The 23792-nt window shown below is 41.4% G+C and overlaps 1 protein-coding gene across 3 annotated transcripts in view; it reads left to right on the top strand.

Annotated features, from left to right (window-relative positions):
* The window catches only part of AP3B1 (adaptor related protein complex 3 subunit beta 1), a 164253-nt gene that overhangs the window by 16020 nt on the left and 124441 nt on the right, over nt 1–23792 (top strand). For all 3 annotated transcript variants that reach the window (XM_070938829.1, XM_070938830.1, XM_070938831.1), the window contains exons 2-3: nt 16147–16222; nt 18193–18267. In XM_070938829.1, coding sequence (XP_070794930.1) covers nt 16147–16222; nt 18193–18267 — 151 coding nt within the window. The remainder of the gene's footprint in view (nt 1–16146; nt 16223–18192; nt 18268–23792) is intronic.

The following is a 23792-nucleotide window of genomic DNA, read 5'->3' as shown; positions in this document are numbered from 1 at the left end:
TCCCTCTACTTCCTCGCGTCATCCGGAAGCTACTGGTCAAGAGAGCCGACCTACTCCTGGTCGCGCCAAACTGGCCCCAAAGAATGTGGTACGCCGACCTAGTGGCTCTATCTATAGAGCAGCCGTGGGTGGTCGTCCCTATCACCCTTCATTCGCCACTACAAAATTGACGCCTATGACTCGGCAGAATCGGCCTTTGGCCGCAGGGTACTCCAAAGGGTTCTAGCAGAAGAGGTCCCTGGAGCCAGTCAGCCCCCCGCCCAGGGGGTTTGAGCTTGGGTATATCCCGTTGATGGATAGTGGGAGCAGCGCTCAGGAAAATGGACGTTGTCTTACCTGAACATCCCTTTCTGGACACTGCGTACACTATCCATACCCGCCCTGGGTCTGACTGCCGGACCGAACATTGTTCCTGTTTAAGGTTTTGTTCAATAAAGTTGGTTTTAACTGCCAATCATTGTTTGCGGTGTCTTCGTTCAGACTGGGGATCATGGGATTGGGGACGTGGTTGGCAGCAGGAAAGGGAAGTCTTAGCTTTCACTCAGTTATTGCCAAAGCTGGAGGATTTAACCCGTTGATGGATAGTGTACGCAGCGCCCAGAAAAGGGATGTTCAGGTAAGACAACGTCCATTTTATTATATTTCTATACCGCCCTTCTCCTGTGGGACTCAGGGCGGTGTACAGCCAGGATAAAACATAGCATATAAAATTTAAAAACATTTTAAAAAAACAATTAAATAATTTTGGCCCGAATTTAAAACAACCCAATTAAAACCGAAATTCAATTAAAAAACTGAGAGGATGGGATCAAGCCAGCCCAGCTAGATGGAACAAGTGTGTCTTCAGGGCCCAACGAAAAGTCCAGAGGTCTGATATCGTGCGTATCTCAGGAGGCAGGTCATTCCAGAGGGCAGGTGCTGCCACAGAGAAGGCTCTCCCCCTGGGGGTTGCCAGCCAGCATTGCCTGGCTGACGGCACCCTGAGGAGGCCCTCTCTGTGCAAGCGAACCGGTCGGTGGGAGGCTATTGGCGGCAGAAGGTGGTCTCGCCAATACCCCGGCCCTAAGCCATGGAGCGCTTTAAAGGTGGTTACCAACACCTTGAAGTGCACCCAGAAGACCACAGGAAGCCAGTGCAGCTCGCGCAGGAGAGGTGTTATATGTGAGCGCCCCGTCGCTCCCATAATCCCCCGTGCGGCCGCATTCTAGACCAACTGCAGCCTCCGGGTGCACCCCAAGGGGAGCCCCATGTAGAGAGCATTGCATTAGTCCAGGTGGGAAGTGACGAGTGCTTGAGTGACCATGCGTAGGGAGTCCCGATCCAGAAAGGGACGCAACTGGCGTATCAGGCGAACCTGATAAAAAGCCCCCCTGGCCAGGGCCGTCATATTTATATTTATATTACACATATATCTTCCCTGGAAAATGTTAACTTTAATAAAGAAAAGAATATTTGGCAGTGCTGGCAAAGCTATTTGTACAAATTTAGCACCTTCTCTGGTAAGACTTTTACACCCTTCTTAGAAGAATCTGTCTGTATCAGACAAATATTTTATTAACTGATAGATTGCTCAAGTACTTCCAGTTTCAATTTTTAGCTCATATTTTTCTCCAGCCAGCTTCATTTTTTGAGTATAACTCTTGGCATGTTACATAAGATAAAGTGTACAGTGGCCTTCACGGCTCAATTTTCTTTTAGTATAGATAATATGTATTTTAGATTGTTCTCTCATTGGAACAACATCAGCTGATTCAGAATTTAGCAGCCAAGACTTTGACTGGAACCAGGAAAGTAGATCATACTATTTACTGTTCATGTCTTCAATTTTTTTTTACCAAGTTCAGTTTTAGATTCTTTTCTGATTATCGTATCTAAACGTCTTAGGCCCCTTGATAATTTAAGAAATTTAATATGAATCTGCCTATAAAAGTAGCTCTGCTTCCTTGAAGGCCTTTCTTCAGATATCTCTGCTGCTTAATGTAGCAGATAAATTCTAGAATGACTCCCTTTTGGTGAGGTATTCAAAATTTAGGAAAACTGCCATAGATAGATATGTCACCGAAAGTACTTTATTTTTGTAGATTTTTGGTGGGCCTTGCTGCTTTTCACTGTGATTGTTGTTTATTAATAGATCCACATTTGTGAATGTCTACATTATTAGATTCTTAGGTAGAGATTTCATAAATAACGTGAAATCAAGTTTGCTAATGTGATTAATGTATGATATAGCAGTACAGAATTACACCACAAGATGTCACTCAAATAGCTATAGTACGATAAGCAAAAAATTAAATTTGAGTCTTGTAATTATATGGCTTCTGAATAGGTTTTGCACATGCTCATATTGCAGCATATTTTGAAGCAAAATTCATTTAGAATGATAAAACTGGTTCATTTGCTGTAGGAAGCATTGCTATAACTAATAAAGATTTTACAGAAAAATGTGTATTTATACTACATTAATAGAGCATCAAATATTATTGGATCTCAAGGCAGACTTTCACTGCAGTATTATAATGGATTTAACTGACATTCTTGATTAAGCATTTCTATCATTTTAGTTAACTCTGTATTTCATTGTATTATTAAAAGGCAATGTGCCTTTTTTACTCTTTGCTACTTAGTTCTTTTATAAATATATTGAATTGAGAGCTAAACTCTGGACTCTATTTAGCCTGGAGAACATCTTTGTGAATCAGATTGCAGATTAAATTGAGCATCTGGTTTAAAGAGGTTAAAGAAAACTTTTTGAAACAGCCTTTTTGCTCCCTGTATGTGTACATAGTAAACCTGAATTCTCCTATATTGAGGGCCATGATTTATTAGCTTTTCTTAATTATTGTGAAGTAATATAGATCTGGCCTTAGAATAAGCAAATGGTTAAAAGGAGAGCTTGGAAAAGATTGCTCAGTCCTGAGAAAAAGAAAATTCAAAGTACCCTTCCTGTGATTTTGTTTAATATAAGAAGGGGCGAAGAGAAGCTCTTACAGGCTTTAAGATTCTGTCATTGCACCCTACAATAATTCAGAGCATCCCTGCTATGCCTTTTTCTTGCCTCCATTGAAAGGCTGACAATCACATAGTTGATATCACAAGCAACTACCATTGAAAGATCCATCAAAAAGGGTTGATAACATCTCTTTACTTTTTACTTTACTTTTATTTGATTTGTATACCGCCCTACTCCCGAAGGACTCAGGGCGGTGAACAGCCAACAATAAAATACATACATACAAAATTTAAAAAGCAGAAATAAAATCAAATTAAATAGTTTGGCCCAGACAAATTAAAACCCCAATCAATTTAAAACAAATTTAAACTTTGAGTATTAAAGATATTAAAAATATTAAAATATTGAAATTGTTTAAAAAGAGGGAGAAAGTTAGGCCAGGCCCGCCTGGTGAAATAAAAAGGTCTTTAGAGCGCGGCGGAAGGTGCACAGATCCGGGATCCTCCGTATCTCCGGGGGTAAGCTCATTCCAGATAGTAGGTGCCCCCACAGAGAAGGCTCTCCCCCTGGGGTCCGCCAGTCGACATTGTTTGGCCGACAGCACCCGGAGGAGCCCCTCTCTATGAGAGCGTACCGGCTGGTGGGAGGCTATTGGTGGTAGTAGGTGGTCCCGCAAGTCTCTTATCTCTCTAACTTCTCTTTGTTACAATTCCTAATGGCTTTTAAAATATGAGTCTTGCTTACAGAGTACCTTTAATTTCACGCCACCCGTAAAGTCTTTGACCTCATGTCTCTCTGTTTAATAATGTATATACTGAACATGTCAGTCAGATAAACCAGACCAGGAAATCATCTCCACAAGAAGGGTACTACTACTTTTTTGAGAGTGGTTATAACAACAGAATCTTTCAAGTGTGATTGTGCTACCTAGTACCTTCTCTCCCATTTTTTTTTTAATTTGATTTATATGCTGCCCTTCTCTGGAGACTCAGGGCGGCTTACAATGCATTAAGCAATAGCCTTCATACTTTTGTATATTTATACAAAGTCAGCTTATTGCCCCCACAAACTGGGTCCTCAATTTACCTACCTTAGAAAGGATGGAAGGCTGAGTCAACCTTGAGCCTGGCGAAATTCGAACCTGCAGTAATTGCAGGCATCTGGTCTTAATAACAGGGTGCCTTAGACCACTGTACTACCAAGGCTCTTTTATATTCCTGTGAATTAGAGAGGTGTCCTTTGTATATTTCTGTCTGTTGTGGACTTAAAATGTGTTTTATCTCTTATCATTTGGTAACAGGTCTCATGTATCTCTTTCAAGATTATCTTCCTTACTTTATACAGTAAGCAAAACTTTTGAAACTAATTTGATGCAGAGATAAAGGCAATCCTTAGATAACAAGATGTCAAACATCTAGCAATGTAAAGAACAATTGAATTAGAACCTGAATCACATTTCTAAATGATTCATCAACATGTCATATTAATGATGTGAACTCCCAGATGTTTTGCCCCTCCCAAGTTGTATTTTTTGTTAATAATAGAAGTCTATCTGTATAAAGTATGTTACAATAGTCTGTCAAGATTTTGGTAAGTATAGATAGAAAAACTAGGACATTGTTTCTAGCAGGAGTGGGTTTCAATACCCATCGCTACTGGTTTGCTCGTGGGTGCTTGCGCGCAATGTTGCGTGCCAAAGTTGGGCAGAACTTACCGCCGCCGCCACTACCGGGTCGCCCAATCCAGAGCGAACTGGTAGCAACCCACCACTGGTTTCTAGGTAATCCTGTTGCAATGCTGAGCTGAAAAGTAATTTCAGCTATTGGACTTTATGTTTCTTCTGTTAATGCTAGTCCAGGAAAGTGCCCAAACTATACAAATAAGTGAAATTTCTTCTAGCATCAATTATAAAACTTTATTCAGACTGAACGGTTCCCCATCCAAAGTGTTTCCATATTTCTGGATTATGATTTACCTTTATTCATCCAAAAATACCACTTTATACTACCTTGGTAAGGCCACACTTGGAATACTGCATCCAACTTTGGTTGCCACAATGTAAAAAAGATGTGGAGACTCTAGAAAGAGTGCGGAGAAGAGCAACAAAGATGATTATTAGGGGACTGGAAGCTAAAACATATAAAGAACAGTTGCTGGAATTGAGTATGTCTAGTTTGATGAAAAGAAGGACTAGGGGTGACATGATAGCAGTGTTCCAATATCTCAGGGGCTGCCACAAAGAAGAGAGAGTCAAGCTATTCTCCAAAGCACCTGACGATAGGACAAGAAGCAATGGGTGGAAACTAACCAAAGAGAGAAGCAACTTAGAATTAAGGAGAAATTTCCTGAGAGTTAGAACAATGTGGAACAACTTGAGTCCAGAAGTTTTGAATGCTCCAACACTGGAAGTTTTTAAGAAGATGTTGGATAACCATTTGTCTGAAATGGTATAGGTTTCCGGCGTGGGCAGAGGGTTGGACTAGAAGACCTCCAACGTCCCTTCCAACTCTGTTATCCTATCCTATCCTATCCTATCCTATCCTATCCTATCCTATCCTATCCTATCCCATCCCATCCCATCCCATCCCATCCCATCCCATCCCATCCCATCCCATCCCATCCCATCCCATCCGCTGCTATCTCATGTTTTTCTTCTTTGGTCAGTCATCCTAAACTGTAATTCCATCATAGTCTATGTGAAATAACTTCCAGGCCCTAATCCAGGAGTTCCACAATCTCTGTTATTTGAAAGTTGAAAATGTGAAGGGGAGAAGAAAGAACTTTCATTTGTAGATTCATTATTTTCGGTTCCATTCTTCCTGCATTAAAAAAGATATGGGCAATATTATGTTTGCTTAAACATTCATTTTATTTGGTAATTTATATTGTATCTGAATGCTTTCTATACAATAGTAACTTTAATCATGTTAAACAATTATGCAGCTTGGGTTAAGGAAATAAGGAAAAAATATCTTGCTAATTATCTAATTCTCTGTTCTGCTAATTATACAGAATGGATTGGAATAGGATAATCAACTGAAGCAATTTCATTAAAAGTCTTAGTTGATCATAGCTATTCTTTTCATATATTCAGGTTGCATTTTAAACAGTACTGGTCCTAGCTTTTGAATTCTTTAGCTTTGTAGTTTACTACTTCATAGTACTGCCAATACAGGGGTGAAATCCATCAGGTTCTGACAGGTTCTGGAGAACCGGTAGCGAAAATTTTGAGCAGTTCAAAGAACCGGTTGCAGAAATTTTGAGCAGTTTGAAGAACTGGCAAGTACCACCTCTGGCTGACCCCAGAGTGGGATGGGAATGGAAATTTTGCAATATCCTTCCCCCAGGAGTGTGGAGGGAATGGGGATTTTGCAGTATCCTTCCCCTGGAGTGGGGTGGAAATGGAGATTTTGCAGTATCCTTCCCCTGCCACGCCCACCAAGCCATGCCCACAGAACCCCCAAGAAGCAATGGGTGGAAACTAATCAAGGAGAGAAACAATTTAGAACTAAGGAGAAATTCTCTGGCGCGCTGCTTGGAAGAATCCAAGAGCGTGGGTAATATCCCTCAGGTTGCCTGAAGATACTGAGTGTATGTCACTTTAAATGTTTGTTGACTCCTCCCCTAGGGACTGGCTGAGGCTCAGTTCCTTTCACTCAGTGGTGCCTGATAGAGTGTATTTTGCCTTCTCTTCACTATTGGACTTCCTAGCTACATTTTGCTTAGTCTTTATTTAGTGAGATTTTCTCAAGGACTGTAAATCTATCTAGAACTGTTAGCTGCGAGGCGAGATCGGCTGGGGGACCCCAGCCACCCGCCTTCGCGGTTTTCCTGCCTCAACTTTCGCCGCGGAGCTCTGCCTTGACACCGGCATCTCCGCGTGCAGTTTGAATTGTGCCGCCGGCTTGACAGTTCCTTTGCCGCCGCTTCCTGCTCTGATCAAGCCTCGCCGACTTCCTGACAGCCTGCTTGGACGAGGAGCGCTTTCTATCATCCCGGCCTGTAACGTTTGGGACACTTCTGAGTGTCCGCGCGCAGAGGCCACTATTCGGGACGGCGCCATTTTCGGGCTTCCCTTAACAACCGCCAGCGCTTCGGGCTGCTTCTGAGAGCCCGCGCCCAGGACTTCTTTCTAAAGACGGCAGCGGCGCCTTGCTTCTTCCTCTGACCCTCACGCCTTGATTATTTCCCTCAGTGGCGCTTGAACAGTGAGTAGAATACTGGAGTATTCTCGGGAGCTTACAGGGACTTCGTCGGGAGGCTGCCTTTTCCCGCGCACCCGCCATTTTGTCTCCCATTCACAGCGGCCGAGCTGTCCTTTTGACATCCTGGTGTCAAAGAACTTTAAAAAAAAAAAAAAAAAAAAAAAAAAAAAAAAGGAAAATCTGACAGCGGACTTTGCGCTCCTGGCCTGCTGGGGCCGGCTGGACCTTTGACTCTCTCTCCCTTGGCCTTACACGCTGATCGCCAACTTCAAGTGATTCTGAGCGGCCATTTTCTGTTACCTCATTTTCTCCGTTGAAGGCTTGTTTTTTGCTTTTGCCTTGTTGGCAGTTTGTTGTTCAGCCACTTGTTAGGGGTGGATCCATATATCATCTGCCCCCACCTCCAGTTGTCTCCTTTTAAAATAAATAAATATTAAAAAAAAAAAAAAAAAACTTTGAAAACCTTAAAAAAAAAAAAAAATTAATTAATCAGGAAAGGAGAAAGGAAGGAAGGGGAAGACACCAACCTCCCATTTGGGACCAAGTGTTTCTGTCTCCACCATGGCTGATGCTGAGCTTTCTTCAGATCTGGAGATGCCTCAGGCCCCCAGTTCTCCCAGGGCTAAATCATCTAAAGCCTCCTCAAAGAGGGTGGATAAAAAGCGCTCAAAGGGATCCTCCCATTCTACTAAATCCTCTTCGTCCAAAGCTCACAAGTCATCTAAAGCAGAGGACAAGGCTGCTAAGCGCAGACATGAGGCTTTGGAGCGTTGTTTCGATCAGGCGCAACGCCATGCTCAATCGCATGCTACGCCGACCGCTCTTCCTGCAGTGGCGCCCACATCGCTTCAAGTACCTGATCCGCTTCCGGCATCGTCTCCTCTTCATGTGGATTCTGCAGGGGTTCCACTTGTCCCTCAAGTAATCGTTTTGGGTCAGCAGACCGACTTACCTGTCTTACCTCCGTCCACTTCGGTGGTTTCTTCCGTTCAGCCACCACCACCTCGTCAACCGGAGGCTACCTTCACCCCGACAGCGGCAGGGCTCCGACCGCCTGACGGCTCCCAACCCGGGTATTATGATATACAGGCCATGATCTCGGCTACCGTTTCCAGGATGATGGCAACAGGGTGTCCTCATGGTATACCTCCGCAAGTGCCTCAATGCCAGGTTTCCTCTCAAGCTTGTGCATCTCATGCCTGTCTTATTGACCATTCTAGACAGGCTGCTCCTCAAGCAGAGATTGATCCTCCTGAATACTCTGTTCAGGAGTCGGACCATAGCGATGACTCTCACATCGAATATGAGGACTTCAGGGATATGGAGCTGTCGGAGGATGAGCAAGACTTACCTGAGAAGTCAACCTTTCCAGGCCTGTTCCGACCTTCATTATTCAAGGCCTTACTCCGCAAGGCCATTGCCACTACACAGTTAGCCGCTTCTAAGGTCCTTCCGGAACGCTCGGAGGATTCCAATCCACATGACGCTCTTTTTGCGGTTCCACAACTGGAACAGGACTTCATTCCATGTCCACAGCTCTTTTCCGAGGTGGTTCAACGTCCCTGGTCTCAGCCCGGGGCCTTGCCCGCGCCCAATGGCATCGACAAGAAGCTGTTTTGTTCGGCTCCCGCGCTGCAAGATTTACTAGCACTTCCGACTGTGGATGCCCCGATTACTGCCTTGACTTCCTCAGCGGTTATTTCCTCCGATATCGCTGATGGGTTGAGGTCTGAGGACAGGCGGGCCGAGCTCGTGCTTCGCAAGGCCCACCAGACGGCAGCCTGGGCTATCCGGGCTGCTACCTCGGCCTCTTTTTTCAACAGAGCCTCCTTAATATGGCTCCGCCAGCTCCAAGAGCGTCTTCCACCTGACGATAGACGTCTCCACCAGGACGTTAATAAATTAGTGGCCGCAACCGAGTATTCTGCCGACGCGGCCCTGGCTGCAACTAGATTCGCTTCTCGCTCGCTAACATCGGCAGTTACTTCACGTCGGCTCCTATGGCTGCGGAACTGGCGGGCAGATGTAAAATCTAAATGGAGGCTCGCCTCGGCCCCATATAAAGGCTCTCGTCTGTTCGGAGAAGCGCTGGACCCTATCCTAGTGGAGGATAAGGACAAACGAAAGATCATGCCTTCCTCCTTTCGCAGAGCTGACCGCCGCTATCAGCCTTACCATCAGCGTCAATACTTTCGGTCTGAGCCTACACCCAGCACTTCCTCCTCCTACCGGCCATCGTCTTTCTCCTATGATCGACCTCCCGACCGATCTACATTTCGTGACCGCACTAGACGCCAGCAACCCTCCAAACGCCCCTTTCGTGGCACGGGTTCCCGGCCTTACCGCCGAGGTAAATGACTGCTCCGAGCCTTATCCTATCGGCGGTCGTCTCGGCTATTTCTTTCATCAATGGGCTCTCTCGACGACGGACAAATGGGTTCTTCAAACCATCCAGCTTGGTCTGACGCTGGAGTTCGCTTCTTGCCCTCCAAACAGATTCATCCGATGTCCAGTCTCCAACAACCCCGAGAAAAGGCGCCTTATGTCCATGGAAATTCAACACCTGTTGGACATTCGCGCTATAGAGCCGGTTCCCATCGAACATCGTGGAACCGGTTTCTACTCAATATTTTTCCTAGTTCCGAAGAACTCAGGGGCCTGGAGAGGGATATTGGATTTGAAGGAGTTAAACAAGCTAATCGCCTACCACAAATTCAAGATGCAGTCACTGCATTCGATCCTGTCCTGCATCCGACAATCCGACAGGATGACTTCCATCGATCTCAAAGAAGCGTACCTCCACATACCAGTCAGACCGGCCCATCGTCGTTTTCTACGATTCTCTTACGACAATCAGGACTTCCAATACAGAGCCATGCCGTTCGGTCTTTCGTCTGCCCCCAGGACTTTTACCAAGGTCCTAGCAGTAATAGCAGCTTCCTTACGGCTCATTCCCATCAGAGTCTTATGCTACCTGGACGATATCCTAATCTTGTCCGATTCCCACCGGAGAGCTCTCCAGGATCTGGAGGTAGTACGAGACACGCTGCAACGGCATGGTTTTACCCTAAATCTAGAGAAGAGCCACCTTCAGCCTACGACTCATATTCTGCACCTCGGGGCCATCATCGATTCGGCCTCGTGTCATGTCTTCCTGGCCCCGGATCGTTGTCTGAGCATTGCCTCCTCGATCGCTCACATTCGGTCCTCCCGGTCAGTGTCTATCCTCCAATTGTCCCAGTTGCTCGGGAAGTTAATCTCGTGCATCAACATTGTTCCTTGGGCTCGCCTCCATTCGCGCCCACTACAATGGTACCTGCTTCCGTATCAGAAGGCCCGGGGCAGCAATTCCAAGTCGCGGGTCCGACTCCCCGGACGGATCCTCCAGTCCCTGTCTTGGTGGACTTCTCCCGCGATCTCGAGAGGATGCTCATTTCAAGAGCCCAACAGAATAGTTGTAACAACGGATGCGAGCCTTCTGGGGTGGGGAGCCCATCTATCAGCCAAAGTGGCTCAAGGCCGCTGGTCGCAAAGGGACCTACAGCACGATATCAACTGGCTGGAGCTGAGGGCCATTCACCTAGCCCTCCTCCATTTCCAGCCCGACATCCAGGGCCAACATGTGCTAGTCTTAACGGACAACACCACGGCCAAGGCTCACCTAAATCGGGAGGGTGGCACCCACTCCAAACCGCTACTGGACGAGGCAATCGCCCTCCTCTCGTGGGCAGAGAAGAACGTGCTCTCCATCTCGGCCCAACACATCTCCGGAACGGACAATGCTCAGGCGGACTGGCTGAGCCGTTCCCTGATAGATCATGCGGAGTGGCGCTTGGACCCGGTTCTCTTCCAGGAACTTTCGGCACGGTTCGGTCCCCCTGTCGTGGACCTGTTTGCGGCTCCCTCCAACGCACAACTCCCTCGGTTCTTTTCCCGTTTCCCCAGCATGGGGTCCGAAGGGACGGATGCTCTCAGATGCCCTTGGCCCCCCGGCCTCCTGTACGCTTTTCCCCCTCTCCCCCTCATCCCGAGGGTGGTGCGCAAGATCCTGTCGGAGGCTGCGGAAGTACTTCTAGTCGCACCTCACTGGCCGCGTCAGCCATGGTATGCGGACCTGCTGGACCTGTCGATCTCTCGACCCTGGAGGATACCCCAGGACAGGGTCTCTCTCAGCCAGGGGGCCATTCTACATCCGGAACCGGAGTGGCTCCAACTGGCCGTCTGGCATTTGAGAGGGCCCTCCTGAGGAAGGACAATCTGTCGGGGCGAGTAATTGCCACCATGCAAGCCTCCCGCCGGGCTTCAACCCTACGGATTTACGAGGCTACTTGGCAAGCTTTTCGCCGCTGGTGTCGCAGGAACAACGTGGATCCGGCCGGAGCCTCGGTTTCTGCTCTCCTCGAGTTCCTCCAGGACGGATTGGACAGCGGCCTGGCTCCAAATACCCTGAGACGGCAAGTAGCTGCCTTGAATTCGGTTTTGTCAAAGTCACCGGATCGCCCGCTGTCCTTGGATCGAAGAGTCCGGACCTTTCTTCGAGGTGCCACCAACTTGCGTCCGCCAGTGGTGCACAGGTATCCATCCTGGGATCTACCACTGGTGCTCCAGGCCCTGATGTCTCCACCCTTTGAGCCGCTGTCCACTATTTCTCTTCGATTTCTGACTCTTAAAGTCGTTTTTCTAGTGGCAATCACGTCAGCGAGAAGGGTCTCTGAGCTCGCAGCCCTTTCTATCCGCTCAGACCTTTGCATCTTTCATCCAGACAGGGTGATTCTCCGGCTTGACCCCGCCTTTGTGCCCAAAATCAATTCGCTCTTCCATCGAGCCCAAGAGCTAATTCTGCCGGATTTTTGCCCGCGACCTCGCCATCACAGAGAAGCCCAATGGCATAACCTCGACGTCCGGCGCGCTCTCCGCTACTACATTAAGCGGACTTCCCAGTTTCGGAAATCGGAAGCACTATTTGTATCCTTCCTGCCAGCTTCGATGGGGCACAAGGTCTCTTCGTCCACCATTGGGCGGTGGCTCAAAGCCTGCATCTCTACGTCATACACCCTTCGCAACAAGCCTCCACCTGGACGCGTTTTGCCGCATTCAACTAGGAGCGCCTCAACTTCGGCGGCGTGGGCCACGCAGGCATCCATCCTGGACATTTGTCGTGCAGCCACCTGGACCTCTCTCACTCCCTTTGTACGACATTATAAAGTTGACTCCTTTGCCTCGGCTGAGGCGTCCTTCGGACGGCGAGTTCTACAATCTGTCATCTCTGCTACAGCCATCCGGGAGCATTCAGCCTCCCCTCCCATCTAGTACTTGCTTGGGTACATCCCACGCTCTTGGATTCTTCCAAGCAGCGCGCCAGAGAATGGATGTTGCTTACCTGAACATCCTTTCTGGGCGCGCTGCTGAAGAATCCAACCCACCCGTTGCGGCTTCTGCTTCCTGATCCCGGATGGACTTGACTCCTTGTTTGGACATCCTTCGTGAAAGAAACTGAGCCTCAGCCAGTCCCTAGGGGAGGAGTCAACAAACATTTAAAGTGACATACACTCAGTATCTTCAGGCAACCTGAGGGATATTACCCACGCTCTTGGATTCTTCAGCAGCGCGCCCAGAAAGGATGTTCAGGTAAGCAACATCCATTTCCTGACAGAACAATTAATAAGTGAAACAACTTGCCTGCAGAAGTTGTGAATACCTCAATACTGGAAATTTTAAAGAAGATGTTGGATAACCATTTGTTTGAAGTGGTGTAGGGTTTCCTGCCTGGGCAGGGGATTGGACTAGAAGACCTCCAAGGTCCCTTCCAACTCTGTTATTCTATTCTATTCTAATCGGTAGTAAAAAAAAAATTGGATTTCACCACTGTGCCAATACACCTCTTACTTAAAATTTCTCTAGAATGCAAAATACATTATAATCCTATTAATTTCATATTAAGATAATTTGTAACTTTTCTTGGGATGTATGCTACCAGTTTCTGACTTATTTTTGTTGAAAAACTGGAATAAGGTAACAAGAATGATTTTCATGTCTTGCTGTGTCATGCTGTTTGTTGAAGTTGGCTAGTAAGACGTTTTTCTGTGAGGAAATGATCGTTGATAGCGTATGCATTTCCTTAAAGTGAAGGGAGTTGGTATCCTGTTACTTCATAATCATTCTACAGTTTTGATCGTGATCAGTAGCTTTCACTGCAAGTATGCTTGTTTCTTTTTGCTAAATTTGAAGGCCTAGAATAAGTACTCTTTGTTAGATAAATTCAGTGGGGTTGCTTGCAGGATTACATTTATTCTTGAAAAGGCAGAGATGCTCAACGTTACTCTAAAATCAGAGCCTACTGAGGAAGAAAATAGGATTACTGGCATTTCTGTTGAATCATATGAAGAAAATCTTTTTTTGTAAGTATCTCATTATCTTCATTTTTTCTTTGTTTTGATTATTCTTTCACTTCAGATTCTAACTTTGAATGCAGTATAGTAATATTCCTTGTGCAAAGAACAGTGGAGCATGCCTCAGATTTACTACTACTTCTGCTGGGCTCTAAAAAAATCTCATTCTTGCCAAGCATTTGGACATGAACGCTGCATTTATTGCTCCACCTTTGCAAACTCCCATCTTTTGTATATGCTCTGAGGAAATAATTACATGGGGTGGGAGGAAGATGAGAGAAACATCTGTTTTATCTTACAGCAGCACATTTATGGAGGAAATCTGTTGCACTGGTGACAGGTATGTGGCTTCGGCTCACAAAACAATTTAAGTTGTTTTTAAAAGGAAAAAAAAGAGAAAAATACTATCTCTTAGTGAGCTCAGTTTATTGCAGACTAGGCAGACAATTTGTGCTATGAAAAACGTTTTATACTGGAAGGTTGTGGCATAATTTTCTCTTTCCCTGTTACAAACTGAAAGACCTCACAGGCAGGTATCTCCTTCCAAGGGATCCCTAGTAATTATTATAAGTCCGTGATGGCAAATCTATGGCATGCGTGCCACCTCTGGCACGCATGCCATAGACTTGCCATCACGGACCTATAATAATGCTCTGTGGGCATGCGCACTGGCGAGCTGGTCTTCGTGTTTCCGGGGCTCCGACGCATGCGCTCATGCATGCGTATGCACGAACATGCATGTTCCGGTTTGGGCACTTCATGCCGAGAAGGTTCACCATTACTGTTATAGGTGACCACAAGTCAAGCTGGTAATCTCCAGTCAGGGCTTTTCAAAGTGGTCAGTATCAACTTCCAAGGATCAATGGACTATCCAAGGAGTATTATATTGTTATTATTTGTAATAGTATTAGTTAAAATAATATTTATTGCAGTATTTCTTCATGTAATAAATAATAAATTTAAATTTGAAATGAAACTACAATTTTTCTTACTACTTATAGTATCAGAAAAACCATTGTATTTTATTTATTCAGTTTCTGAAATTGCCCATCTCAGTCAACGACTCTGGGCAGCTTATAACTAAAAAAATATATTACAATTAAGACATTTTAAGACAATAAACAACAATTAAAAAATCCAAAATAAATATACATAGCATTTAATGGGATATATGCAAGAAGAAGTATACATTTTGTTCAACATTGGAAGTAATACCCCATTCCAACAATACCTAATTAAAAACGTAAACTTGGAGAATACACTGCAATGACAAAACTAACAATATATATACATAATAAAAGTTTAAAAGAAATTGAAACTTAAGCAAGAATGGTTCCCATACATACAATACATCACATAGCAATGTAAACATAATCACATAAGAGTCTTGCTTCTTAGGGGCCTAAATGTTTGTAGATTGCAAATTACCAGATGTATTGCTAGGATTCTCTCTATGGGGCATAGTGTCCTCCCTTCAATGTGACTGTGGGGTCCAACATCAAACTGTAGATCACACTGTGACCAGCTGTAAGCTGAGGGCGTATACCAGTCCAGTATCTGATTTTTTAAAAATATAAATGATGCTATGCTTCAATGGTTAGATGGTCTAAACCAGGAATGTCAAACTCAATTTTATTAAGGGTTGTGTTTGACCTTGAGGGGCCAAGTGGGCATAGCCATGATGGGCTTGGTCAGGATGGGTGTGGCTAGCTCGACGTCCTGCAGCTGTCTGGCAGTGAACACGGAGCCTGGGAGGGCTGTGTGCAGCCCTCCCGAGCTCCTTTTTCACTGGCAGACGCCTGCAGGAGGGTGTTGCAGCCAAAAGCAGCCAAAAACAGACCTTGGGAGGGCCACGTGCGGCTGTCCTGAACTCCATTTTTGCTGGCAGAGGCACTACAGGCCAGTCCTTTGCTGTTTCCAGGGCGGCCCTGCGGGCCACATCTAAGCAACCTGCGGGCCGTATCCCATCTGTTGGCATTGAGTGTGACACCCCTGGTCTAGACATTGGGAAAGACTTGGTAGAGAGAAATATAAAATCCTGTCTAAGCATCTGGCTGACTGAGACCAACAACAACCACCACCACTACCACCATCACAACAACAATAATAATAATACTTTCCCACAATATGCTCTTGGTTTTAGCACAGTAGATTGCAGAAATGATTTGTACTTCCTGTTTCAGTATTTATAGGAAGGCTATTTTTTCTTGTCTCTTTAACCACTTTGGTTGTAACAATCCATTGATTTGTTATAAAATATATAGTATTTTATATACCGTGTTTCCCCAAAAATAAGACCCTGTCTTATATTTTTTTGAACCCTGAAATAAGCGCTTGGCCTTATTGCTATGTGCTCAAAAGCCTGATTGGGCTTATTATCAGAAGATGTCTTATTTTGGGGGAAACAGGGTATTTGATTTGTTCTAAAAGTTTAATATCTCCCAAATGGAATTTGCAACAGGTTTTCTTTAGGTAAGTTCCTGCATTGCTGAATCCTGACATTGTGTTGCATGTCGGATCCCATTTTTTGTTTTTATGATTAATAAGTTCACAATCAGGTTTTGATGCCAATAATCTTACATATTCATTTTCTCTTTTATAGAAATGAAGATCTTAAGCAGATGCTGGAAAGCAGTAAAGATTCTGCTAAATTGGAGGCTATGAAAAGGATTGTTGGAGTATGTTCAGCTTTTATTATGTGTATAATGCAGTTTGCATCTTTTTTCATTTTGAACATTCATAGAAATAATTTAATAAATTTACATGTCCCTTGATTCCCAGCAACTCTGAGTGTTTTACAAATGGTTTAAAATGAAGAGTAAGATGGCAAAAACAAAGGGGAACAAAGAAAACAACCCACATGTTCTAAAGGGGATTTCACGCACCCTGGCCCAACCACTGAATGAAGAGCCAGGTCTTCAGAGCCATTTGAAATACAAGCAGGTTGGGTTCTGTTAGAATTTGGGGGGGGGAACCTCATGATAGAGGGCAGGGGTTGCTATAGAGAACACTTGCTTACGAGATCCCAATAGATATTGTTGTTTAACTGACAGAACCCAAGAGCATACCAATCTTACAGCATCAGTTCAGTTTGGTATTTTTTATCATTTTTCTTTTCCCTACTTCATTGTTTTGAAGAACCTTCTAAGAGATTTTCAGGAGAATTGAAAATAAGTTCAGTCAATGTGATTCTAAATGAATCTAAATGAAAGGAGCTTTTCTGTTCACAGGAGTCCATATTTGCATCCAAACTGGACTGTTGTATATTTTGTTAAATATGATCTGCAGAATCAAAAATACTTAGGTAACATTTCCTCAGTCTTGGCATCCTCCTCTAGATGCTGGTTAGGAAATTGTGGCAGGTATTTTTTTGCATTCTTATTTTTCCATTCAGATTCCCTGTGGTTTACAGTATCTGAAGTTCAAGTCCACATGTTGTTTATGCCAACTTTTGGAAAAGCTGGTGTATATTTTGAATAAAAATACATGACCAGAAGCCAGAAACAAATAAACAGACTTACAACAAGTAGTTTGCAAAACCTGAGTGCTAAAATAGATTAAAAATGGTTTTTAAAATTATAGTATACCTAAGTAGGTGCATATTGATTAGACAACATTATGCAAAACACAGAAAAGAAACAATTAGCTGAAGAAAATAAGGCGTGAGATAAAAAGGACATATCTAAAATGTAATTAATACCAACACTATTCTCTAGTCATTTTGATACCTATTTATCCTTGAAAACCATCCTTGTTTCCACCATGTCTGTACACTAATTCATGCATTCCCTTTGTTCTTTAAAATTCTTACCTCTTTTTAAGATTCCTATTAATCCTTCGAACGATAACTTTTTAAATGTTTTTCATTTCTTTAGACCCATTAGTTATATTTCATGTATTTATTCTGTGAGTCAATCTTTATTCTATTCTCTATGAGCAAGCTTAATGATCACTCACTTTTATATTTAATTTATGTTTATTCAGCACACAACTCTTTTAATATAAAGGAGAATAGTCAAGTGAGACTAAGGATTAAAAAAAAATCACTAAATAAAAATAATTTTTTTTTTATTGAAATTACAGTGATCATGATTTTTATTTGTCAAATTTATCTCACAAGAAGTGATTCTGGGCAACATTATGAGACCAAATATATTCTAAAAAGATTCCAAATATATTTTTTCATAGTATGCTGCAGTTATTGCCATTTAAATAATACAACATACAGTTGTATGTGCAACTGTGCTTTAAAAAGTAATATTAAATATTGCCATTTTATTATGCTGTAAGTATTATTGGGATATTTGTGAAGTCTGATAACAGTTTGGCTTCAATTCTACCCCTTTTTAAATCAGAATAATTCATTGGTGTTCCAGCAAAAATGGTATTCTAGATTATTTTCAACTGTCCCTTGAACAAATTGAAGTAATTTACCTATGTACTTGTTTTAAATTAATTGAAATTTCTTTGAAAAATTATATAATTTAGAATTTCCTTTTAAGATATGTTATCAAAGAAGAAACTTACTTCAGAGTTGAAGGAACTTAGTTGAAAATTGAAATGTACTATTAGTGTATATGTATTGAATTATTCACTGTATTTTAAAGTAGCATGTTATATTAAAGGAATTTTTTCTTTTTCTTTTAAGATGATTGCCAGAGGAAAAAATGCATCTGAATTGTTTCCTGCAGTAGTGAAGAATGTAGCAAGTAAAAGTATTGAGGTATGGTGAAAAAACACTTGTTCTTTTAATTCTAAGAGCATCTTTTAAAACTTCTAAGTCCTTTCTTGCCAGAGTTGTTAAGTGAATCACTGCAATTAAGTTAGTAACATGGTTGTTAAGTGAATCTTGCTTCCCCATTGACTTTGCTTGTCAGAAGATTGCAAAAGGTGATCACATGACCCTGGGACACTGCAGTCATCATAAATATGAGTCAGTTGCCAAGTGTCCAAATTTTGATCATGTGCCTATGCTACAATGATTGTAAGTGTGAAGAACGATCTTAAGTCCCTTTTTTCAGTGGTGTTGTAACTTCGAACAATCACTAAGTAAATTGTTGTAAGTCAACGACTACCAGTACAGTAATTATAATAATGTTCCAGTGAAACAGGTGTAGAAAAAGTAATGAATCTTCTATGATAGGAACATGTGATATAGGTCTAGTTATTCCTGTCTGTTGACCTTGTTCAGTGTATTTACAGGGAATGACTTTGCTTTTAATAGAAATTCCTGTCAGTTACATGTTGCTTTTGCTAAACTGTAAATGTTAAGCTTACCTCTGTCTTTATTTATTGCTAATATTTGGCATGATTCTGTACCTACTTATTGTTTGGCAAAGCTGCAACTGTCCCTATTAAAATTCTTTGGTACAAATATTTCTGCCCCTATGAGGATATCTTTGGTTAGGTTAGTTCAGCCCATCCTTGATGAAATAATGGTATGTTAACTCTTGAACCAGCAGCCTGAATCCTTCCAGGAGGATCAGGGCGAATGCACTGCTGTAATTTGTGTATGTGCGTGCCCGTGTGCACCTTTTATTCAGTATTGACTCTTGGCAACTGCACTGTACAAGTCCGTGAAGTTTTCCTGGCAAAATTTCAAAAGTGGTTTGTTTTACCTCCTTCCTAAGGCTGAGAGAGAATGATTGGCCCGAAGTCATGCAGTTGGCTTCGTGTCTAACAGACTCATGGTCTCCCAGTTTCTAGTCTGATGCCTTAACCATCACACCAAAGTGGCTCTCATAATAGTCAAATACTCGTTGAGTATTTGTCACAGTAGAAGTAGAAGGCATAAATTGAGTGAATAAATTAATGGTTATATGTTGGGTCATCTGGTATCTGTTTTTCTCATATTTTGTTAGTTTGCATTTATTTCTCATATTCTACAGTAATTGAAGCATTTCAAATAGAAGCTCTGAATTACATTGGTACATTTCCCAATGTATTTCTTCTGTATTCTCAATTTTTTTTATAAAAGTACTTGTTGCAACGTATTAGATTTAAAAGCAGGTTCATGGAGAAAACATCTTTACTAGTCTTAATAGTACACTTAGATTTTCTTTACTGTCAAGATATAGGATAAAGGGAACAGTCATAGTTGAAGGAAAATATGGAGACTTGATTATGTCTATACAGTCTTAAGTAAAAGCATTATCCTGAGAGGTAAATTGATTTGTCATTGCTATTTTAGGCAGAATTACTTATTCCAGGGCCTCTGAATATAGATTATTAAGACTTCCAATAAATTGTATAATAATATCCTTTCTTCCATTACTTCTTTCTTTCAGTTACTTTTATCAGGCATAACAATAAGGAGTATACAACTTTTTTTGGAAACCAAGGATGTTCTTGCTGTTATGAATGGGTTATTAATTCTTGTGCTTGATTTAATGTACAATATTTAAATGTAAGGGAATGATCTCATTAAATAGGGCTAACAAAATTATTACTGTATATTAAAAAAAATCATCTGCACATCAGTGGGAATTTTTGTGCAAACTGTTTAGGCTTCATGGAGTTCTGCACTAAACCATAACATGTGCATTTTGTTTTACTTGGTGGTCTACCTAAATTATTTCTTTCTCCACCATTCTTTTCTCTATAATCACATTTGGATTCTTCAAAGAATTATAGAATTTGACAGAGACATTTAGGCTGCTCCAAGCAGAAATCCAAATTTCTGATCACATGCAGTGAAAGGAAGCCCATCAGCTCTCTTAATAATTGGTTGTTGAACTATTACTCTTCGGAAACTTTTCCTAACATTCAACGGTAATCTAATGTTATGTAAAATTAAATCTATTACTCCAATGTCACGTCTTATAGATTGATATAAAGATGTTTTGTCCTTCTCTTATTGACACACAGTATTTGGATTTTTGAAGATTAGCATATCCTCACTTAGCTCAGTCTATTCATTCTTCATAGTACATAATGTTTGTCTGAATCCTCCTTAAATTAAACATACTTAATAATTAAAATATAGTCTGTTGTATGAAGTCCATAATTTCTCATCACTGAAATAATTTAATATCTCCCATTCACTTCAACCTTCTTTTCTTATTAACTTCTCAGCCAGATAGTTCTCCTTATCTTTGTTCTGAATTTACTCAAGTTTACTTTATTGAACTCCAAGATATGCTTTCAAGCCCCTATCAGCTGCTTAAACTCTAGTGATCAAGTGATCAGATCTTTATATAGTTTTCTAATGGGATTTTGGAGTCTGATTAGTTGGACTATCTTTTTCTGGATCCAGACACTGTGATTGATCTGCATCGACCTTCTCCTCTGGATCCACAGACTTTGGTAGTTGATTTGTGTCCCAGTCTTCCTTAATATCAAGAGATTATTCATATTATCATAGTTTTTTGGTCACTACTATTAAATGTGTTCTTATAATGTAGGAATGGGTATTTCTACAGAATGGGTATTTTTACACAAAAACAAATGTATTATCACATTTATTTTTCTTAGTATCCTTAGTATCCTTGCCCCAAGTCATCCTGAGTTTACCTTCCCCGATTACCTTTTCTACAATTCTGGAAAATCTCTGTAGTTTTCCTTGGTGATATATACCTCTTTCCATCAATTTATGGATATATTTTTTTCTATTCGGATCTTTACTAAGAATTTTGTGTGGTCATGTTTGCTTCTGCAATCCTTGATATTCTTCTGCGCTGTATATATTTTAACATCTATTTTTCAGGAATTCCACTGATAATGAGTTCCTTTCCCCATTGCCTTCTCCTTCTGTGGAATTTCGTTCATCATTTCTCTGAGTTTATTAAACTCTGATTTCATGATACATGTTCAACTACATTCACGAATGAAGGAAAATACATATGTATCCCAGGATAATTTTTGCAGGATCCAATCTGGGTTGGTCACTGGGGCCAGAGTCTAAAGAGAAGTTCCCTGAAGGTGGGCTCCAGCATGAGTCCGAAAGCTCAGAAGACAGAACCTCTGGTCCTGGTGACCGACCCCGATAGGATCTTACAACTACATTCAGCTTTAGTTTTCTGGAAGAAACATGCATAGTAGAGTTTGTGTCCCAACAGATGTCAAACTAATTAAAGTCATGCAGGTGAGTAAAGTGGAGTGTTTTAGGGCATGGTGGGGGGTTAGCTTGCTACAGTTTACTAAAGCTTACATACCTTCATGGTTTTATTTTCCATGAAAAATCAATGGAAGCACTTTCAGTGGGATGATTTGATAGGAGGTGCACAAAAGTAGTTCAGGACCCACATGTGGCCTGTAAGCTAGGGGTTTCTGATCACTAGCTTAAATCAACCTTACATATGAGCTACTTTAAAACCAATGGGAAATACTGCATGGAGCTACTTTCAGCAAGCTCTCTTTCTCTCCCTCCATCATCATTAAGAGGAATGTAGTTTGTTGTACTTTATTGTATATCTTATTATTGACAATGCACTAGGTGTTATGAGTTTGGCTTCTAGTAATGGAACTAGGAATTTATGAGGTAAGAGATGTAGTGGGTTTTTTATTCAGACTGCATATCCAAAAGTAATCCTTCATAATCTTTATAACATGATATCAAATTTATCTGAAAAGTATGATTATTAGCCTTTTATGAGAACAATTGTTTAGAATTGGAATTATGAACAAACGATTTATCTCAGACAAATATTATATATTTAATAAACCATTTAATGTTGTTATGAACATCTAAATTGAATAATGAAACAATAATTCACTAAGGTGAGAATATTTCATATTAAAATAACCATATGGTTCTTCCTAAGAGAAAATTATTTCCTCTTTCCTTGCCAATCAGCTTCCTTCATATCTGTACTGAGAAATTAGAGCCAGCCAACATATAAGCTTACTATCCCAAAATAGAAGTCCTCCAATATATTCATATTTCATTTTAGGGAGGAGTTAATGTACCCTCACATAAACATTAGTTAAACTAATTCTGAACCAGGGCAGAAATGTTTGCCTACCTTTTGAAAGATACTAAAGCAAAGCTTTATTGCCTGCTACAAACACTGCATCACATCTTGCTTGTAATAATTAATGGAATATGTTAATGTGTTAGCATGGTATTATCATGATTTATGAAACTGCATATTATGCACTAAATACAAAGTACTGTACAGCTGTGTTGTGAACACAGAGCCAGCAATAATCTCTTCCATGCTGGGTTGTAGGAGTTAATGCTAAGATCTCTTCAGTCTGGTTCAGTCAGTTTTTATAGACTATAAAAATACATATTTATTCATTAGATTTATTTACCACCCATCTCACCTCTCAGTGTTTCTGGATAGCTTAAAACGTTTACTTTAAGCAAACATTATAAGTATCTTTGTGGAAGAAACTAGACTGTATTACGAACAATTTCATATAAAATACACATTGCTGGACTGTACACTTTCCAACAACATGTGAATTGAATATTGAAATATGTTTCTTCTGACAATCTTCAATGCATGTTATGTTGAAATTCTCAGAGTAGTTTGGTTGTCTATAGATTTTAATAGGCATTAAGATACATTAATCAAAGATATAAATCTGCAGTAGTGCTTGAAACCTATGAGGTAAGTGTATTGTAGCAGTTTAAAATTAGCACCCCATATCTGCCATACATTTACAATCTATTTTGTTGTAGGGATATTTTAAAATTTATTTCTACCCAGCTGTTCTTCTCAGGTTTAATCCTTTATGTTAGTTTATCATTCTCTGGCCTTCTGGAAATTAAAAGTTTGCTAGTATTGATGTAGGCTTCTTTATCCCTTTGCATGCTATTTGTCTATTTTTTAAAATGAGTCAGGATTTTTGTTATTTACTTTTATATTTAATTTTAAATAAAAATATTGGGAAATATTTCATACTTCTTTTTTCAGTTTTTTTTTAAACCTGAAAGGTAAAGAAAAGTACTTGAAAAGGAGAAAATGTGTTTTTATCATTGGGTTTTCTCCTTTTTTTCTCTCTGACCATCACATTTCTAGAAAAAGATCAAGTTACAGACCATGTGGCAGAACAAGAATTTCAAAGCTAGTCAAGGACATTTAGTTTAGTCAAATTAATTTTTATAAACAGCGAATTGCCCTACACTTAATTTTAGGCTTCACATTAAAAGATGCAGAAAGTGACCTTAAAATATAATTGGTGGTTTAGAGCAGAAATAACAAAAGGTTTAGTCAATAACTCATGAAGTTTGATATACTTGTATTGATAAACTAATTAAACAGAACTGCCTCTGTTCCTCAACTCTAATGTGGCTCTGTT

This window comes from Pituophis catenifer, unplaced genomic scaffold (assembly GCF_029215685.1).
Source record: "Pituophis catenifer annectens isolate HBS135680 unplaced genomic scaffold, rPitCat1.0.hap2 SCAF_2, whole genome shotgun sequence".
NCBI classification, from domain to species: Eukaryota; Metazoa; Chordata; class Lepidosauria; order Squamata; family Colubridae; genus Pituophis; species Pituophis catenifer.
This window is presented reverse-complemented; position numbering and strand designations above follow the sequence as displayed.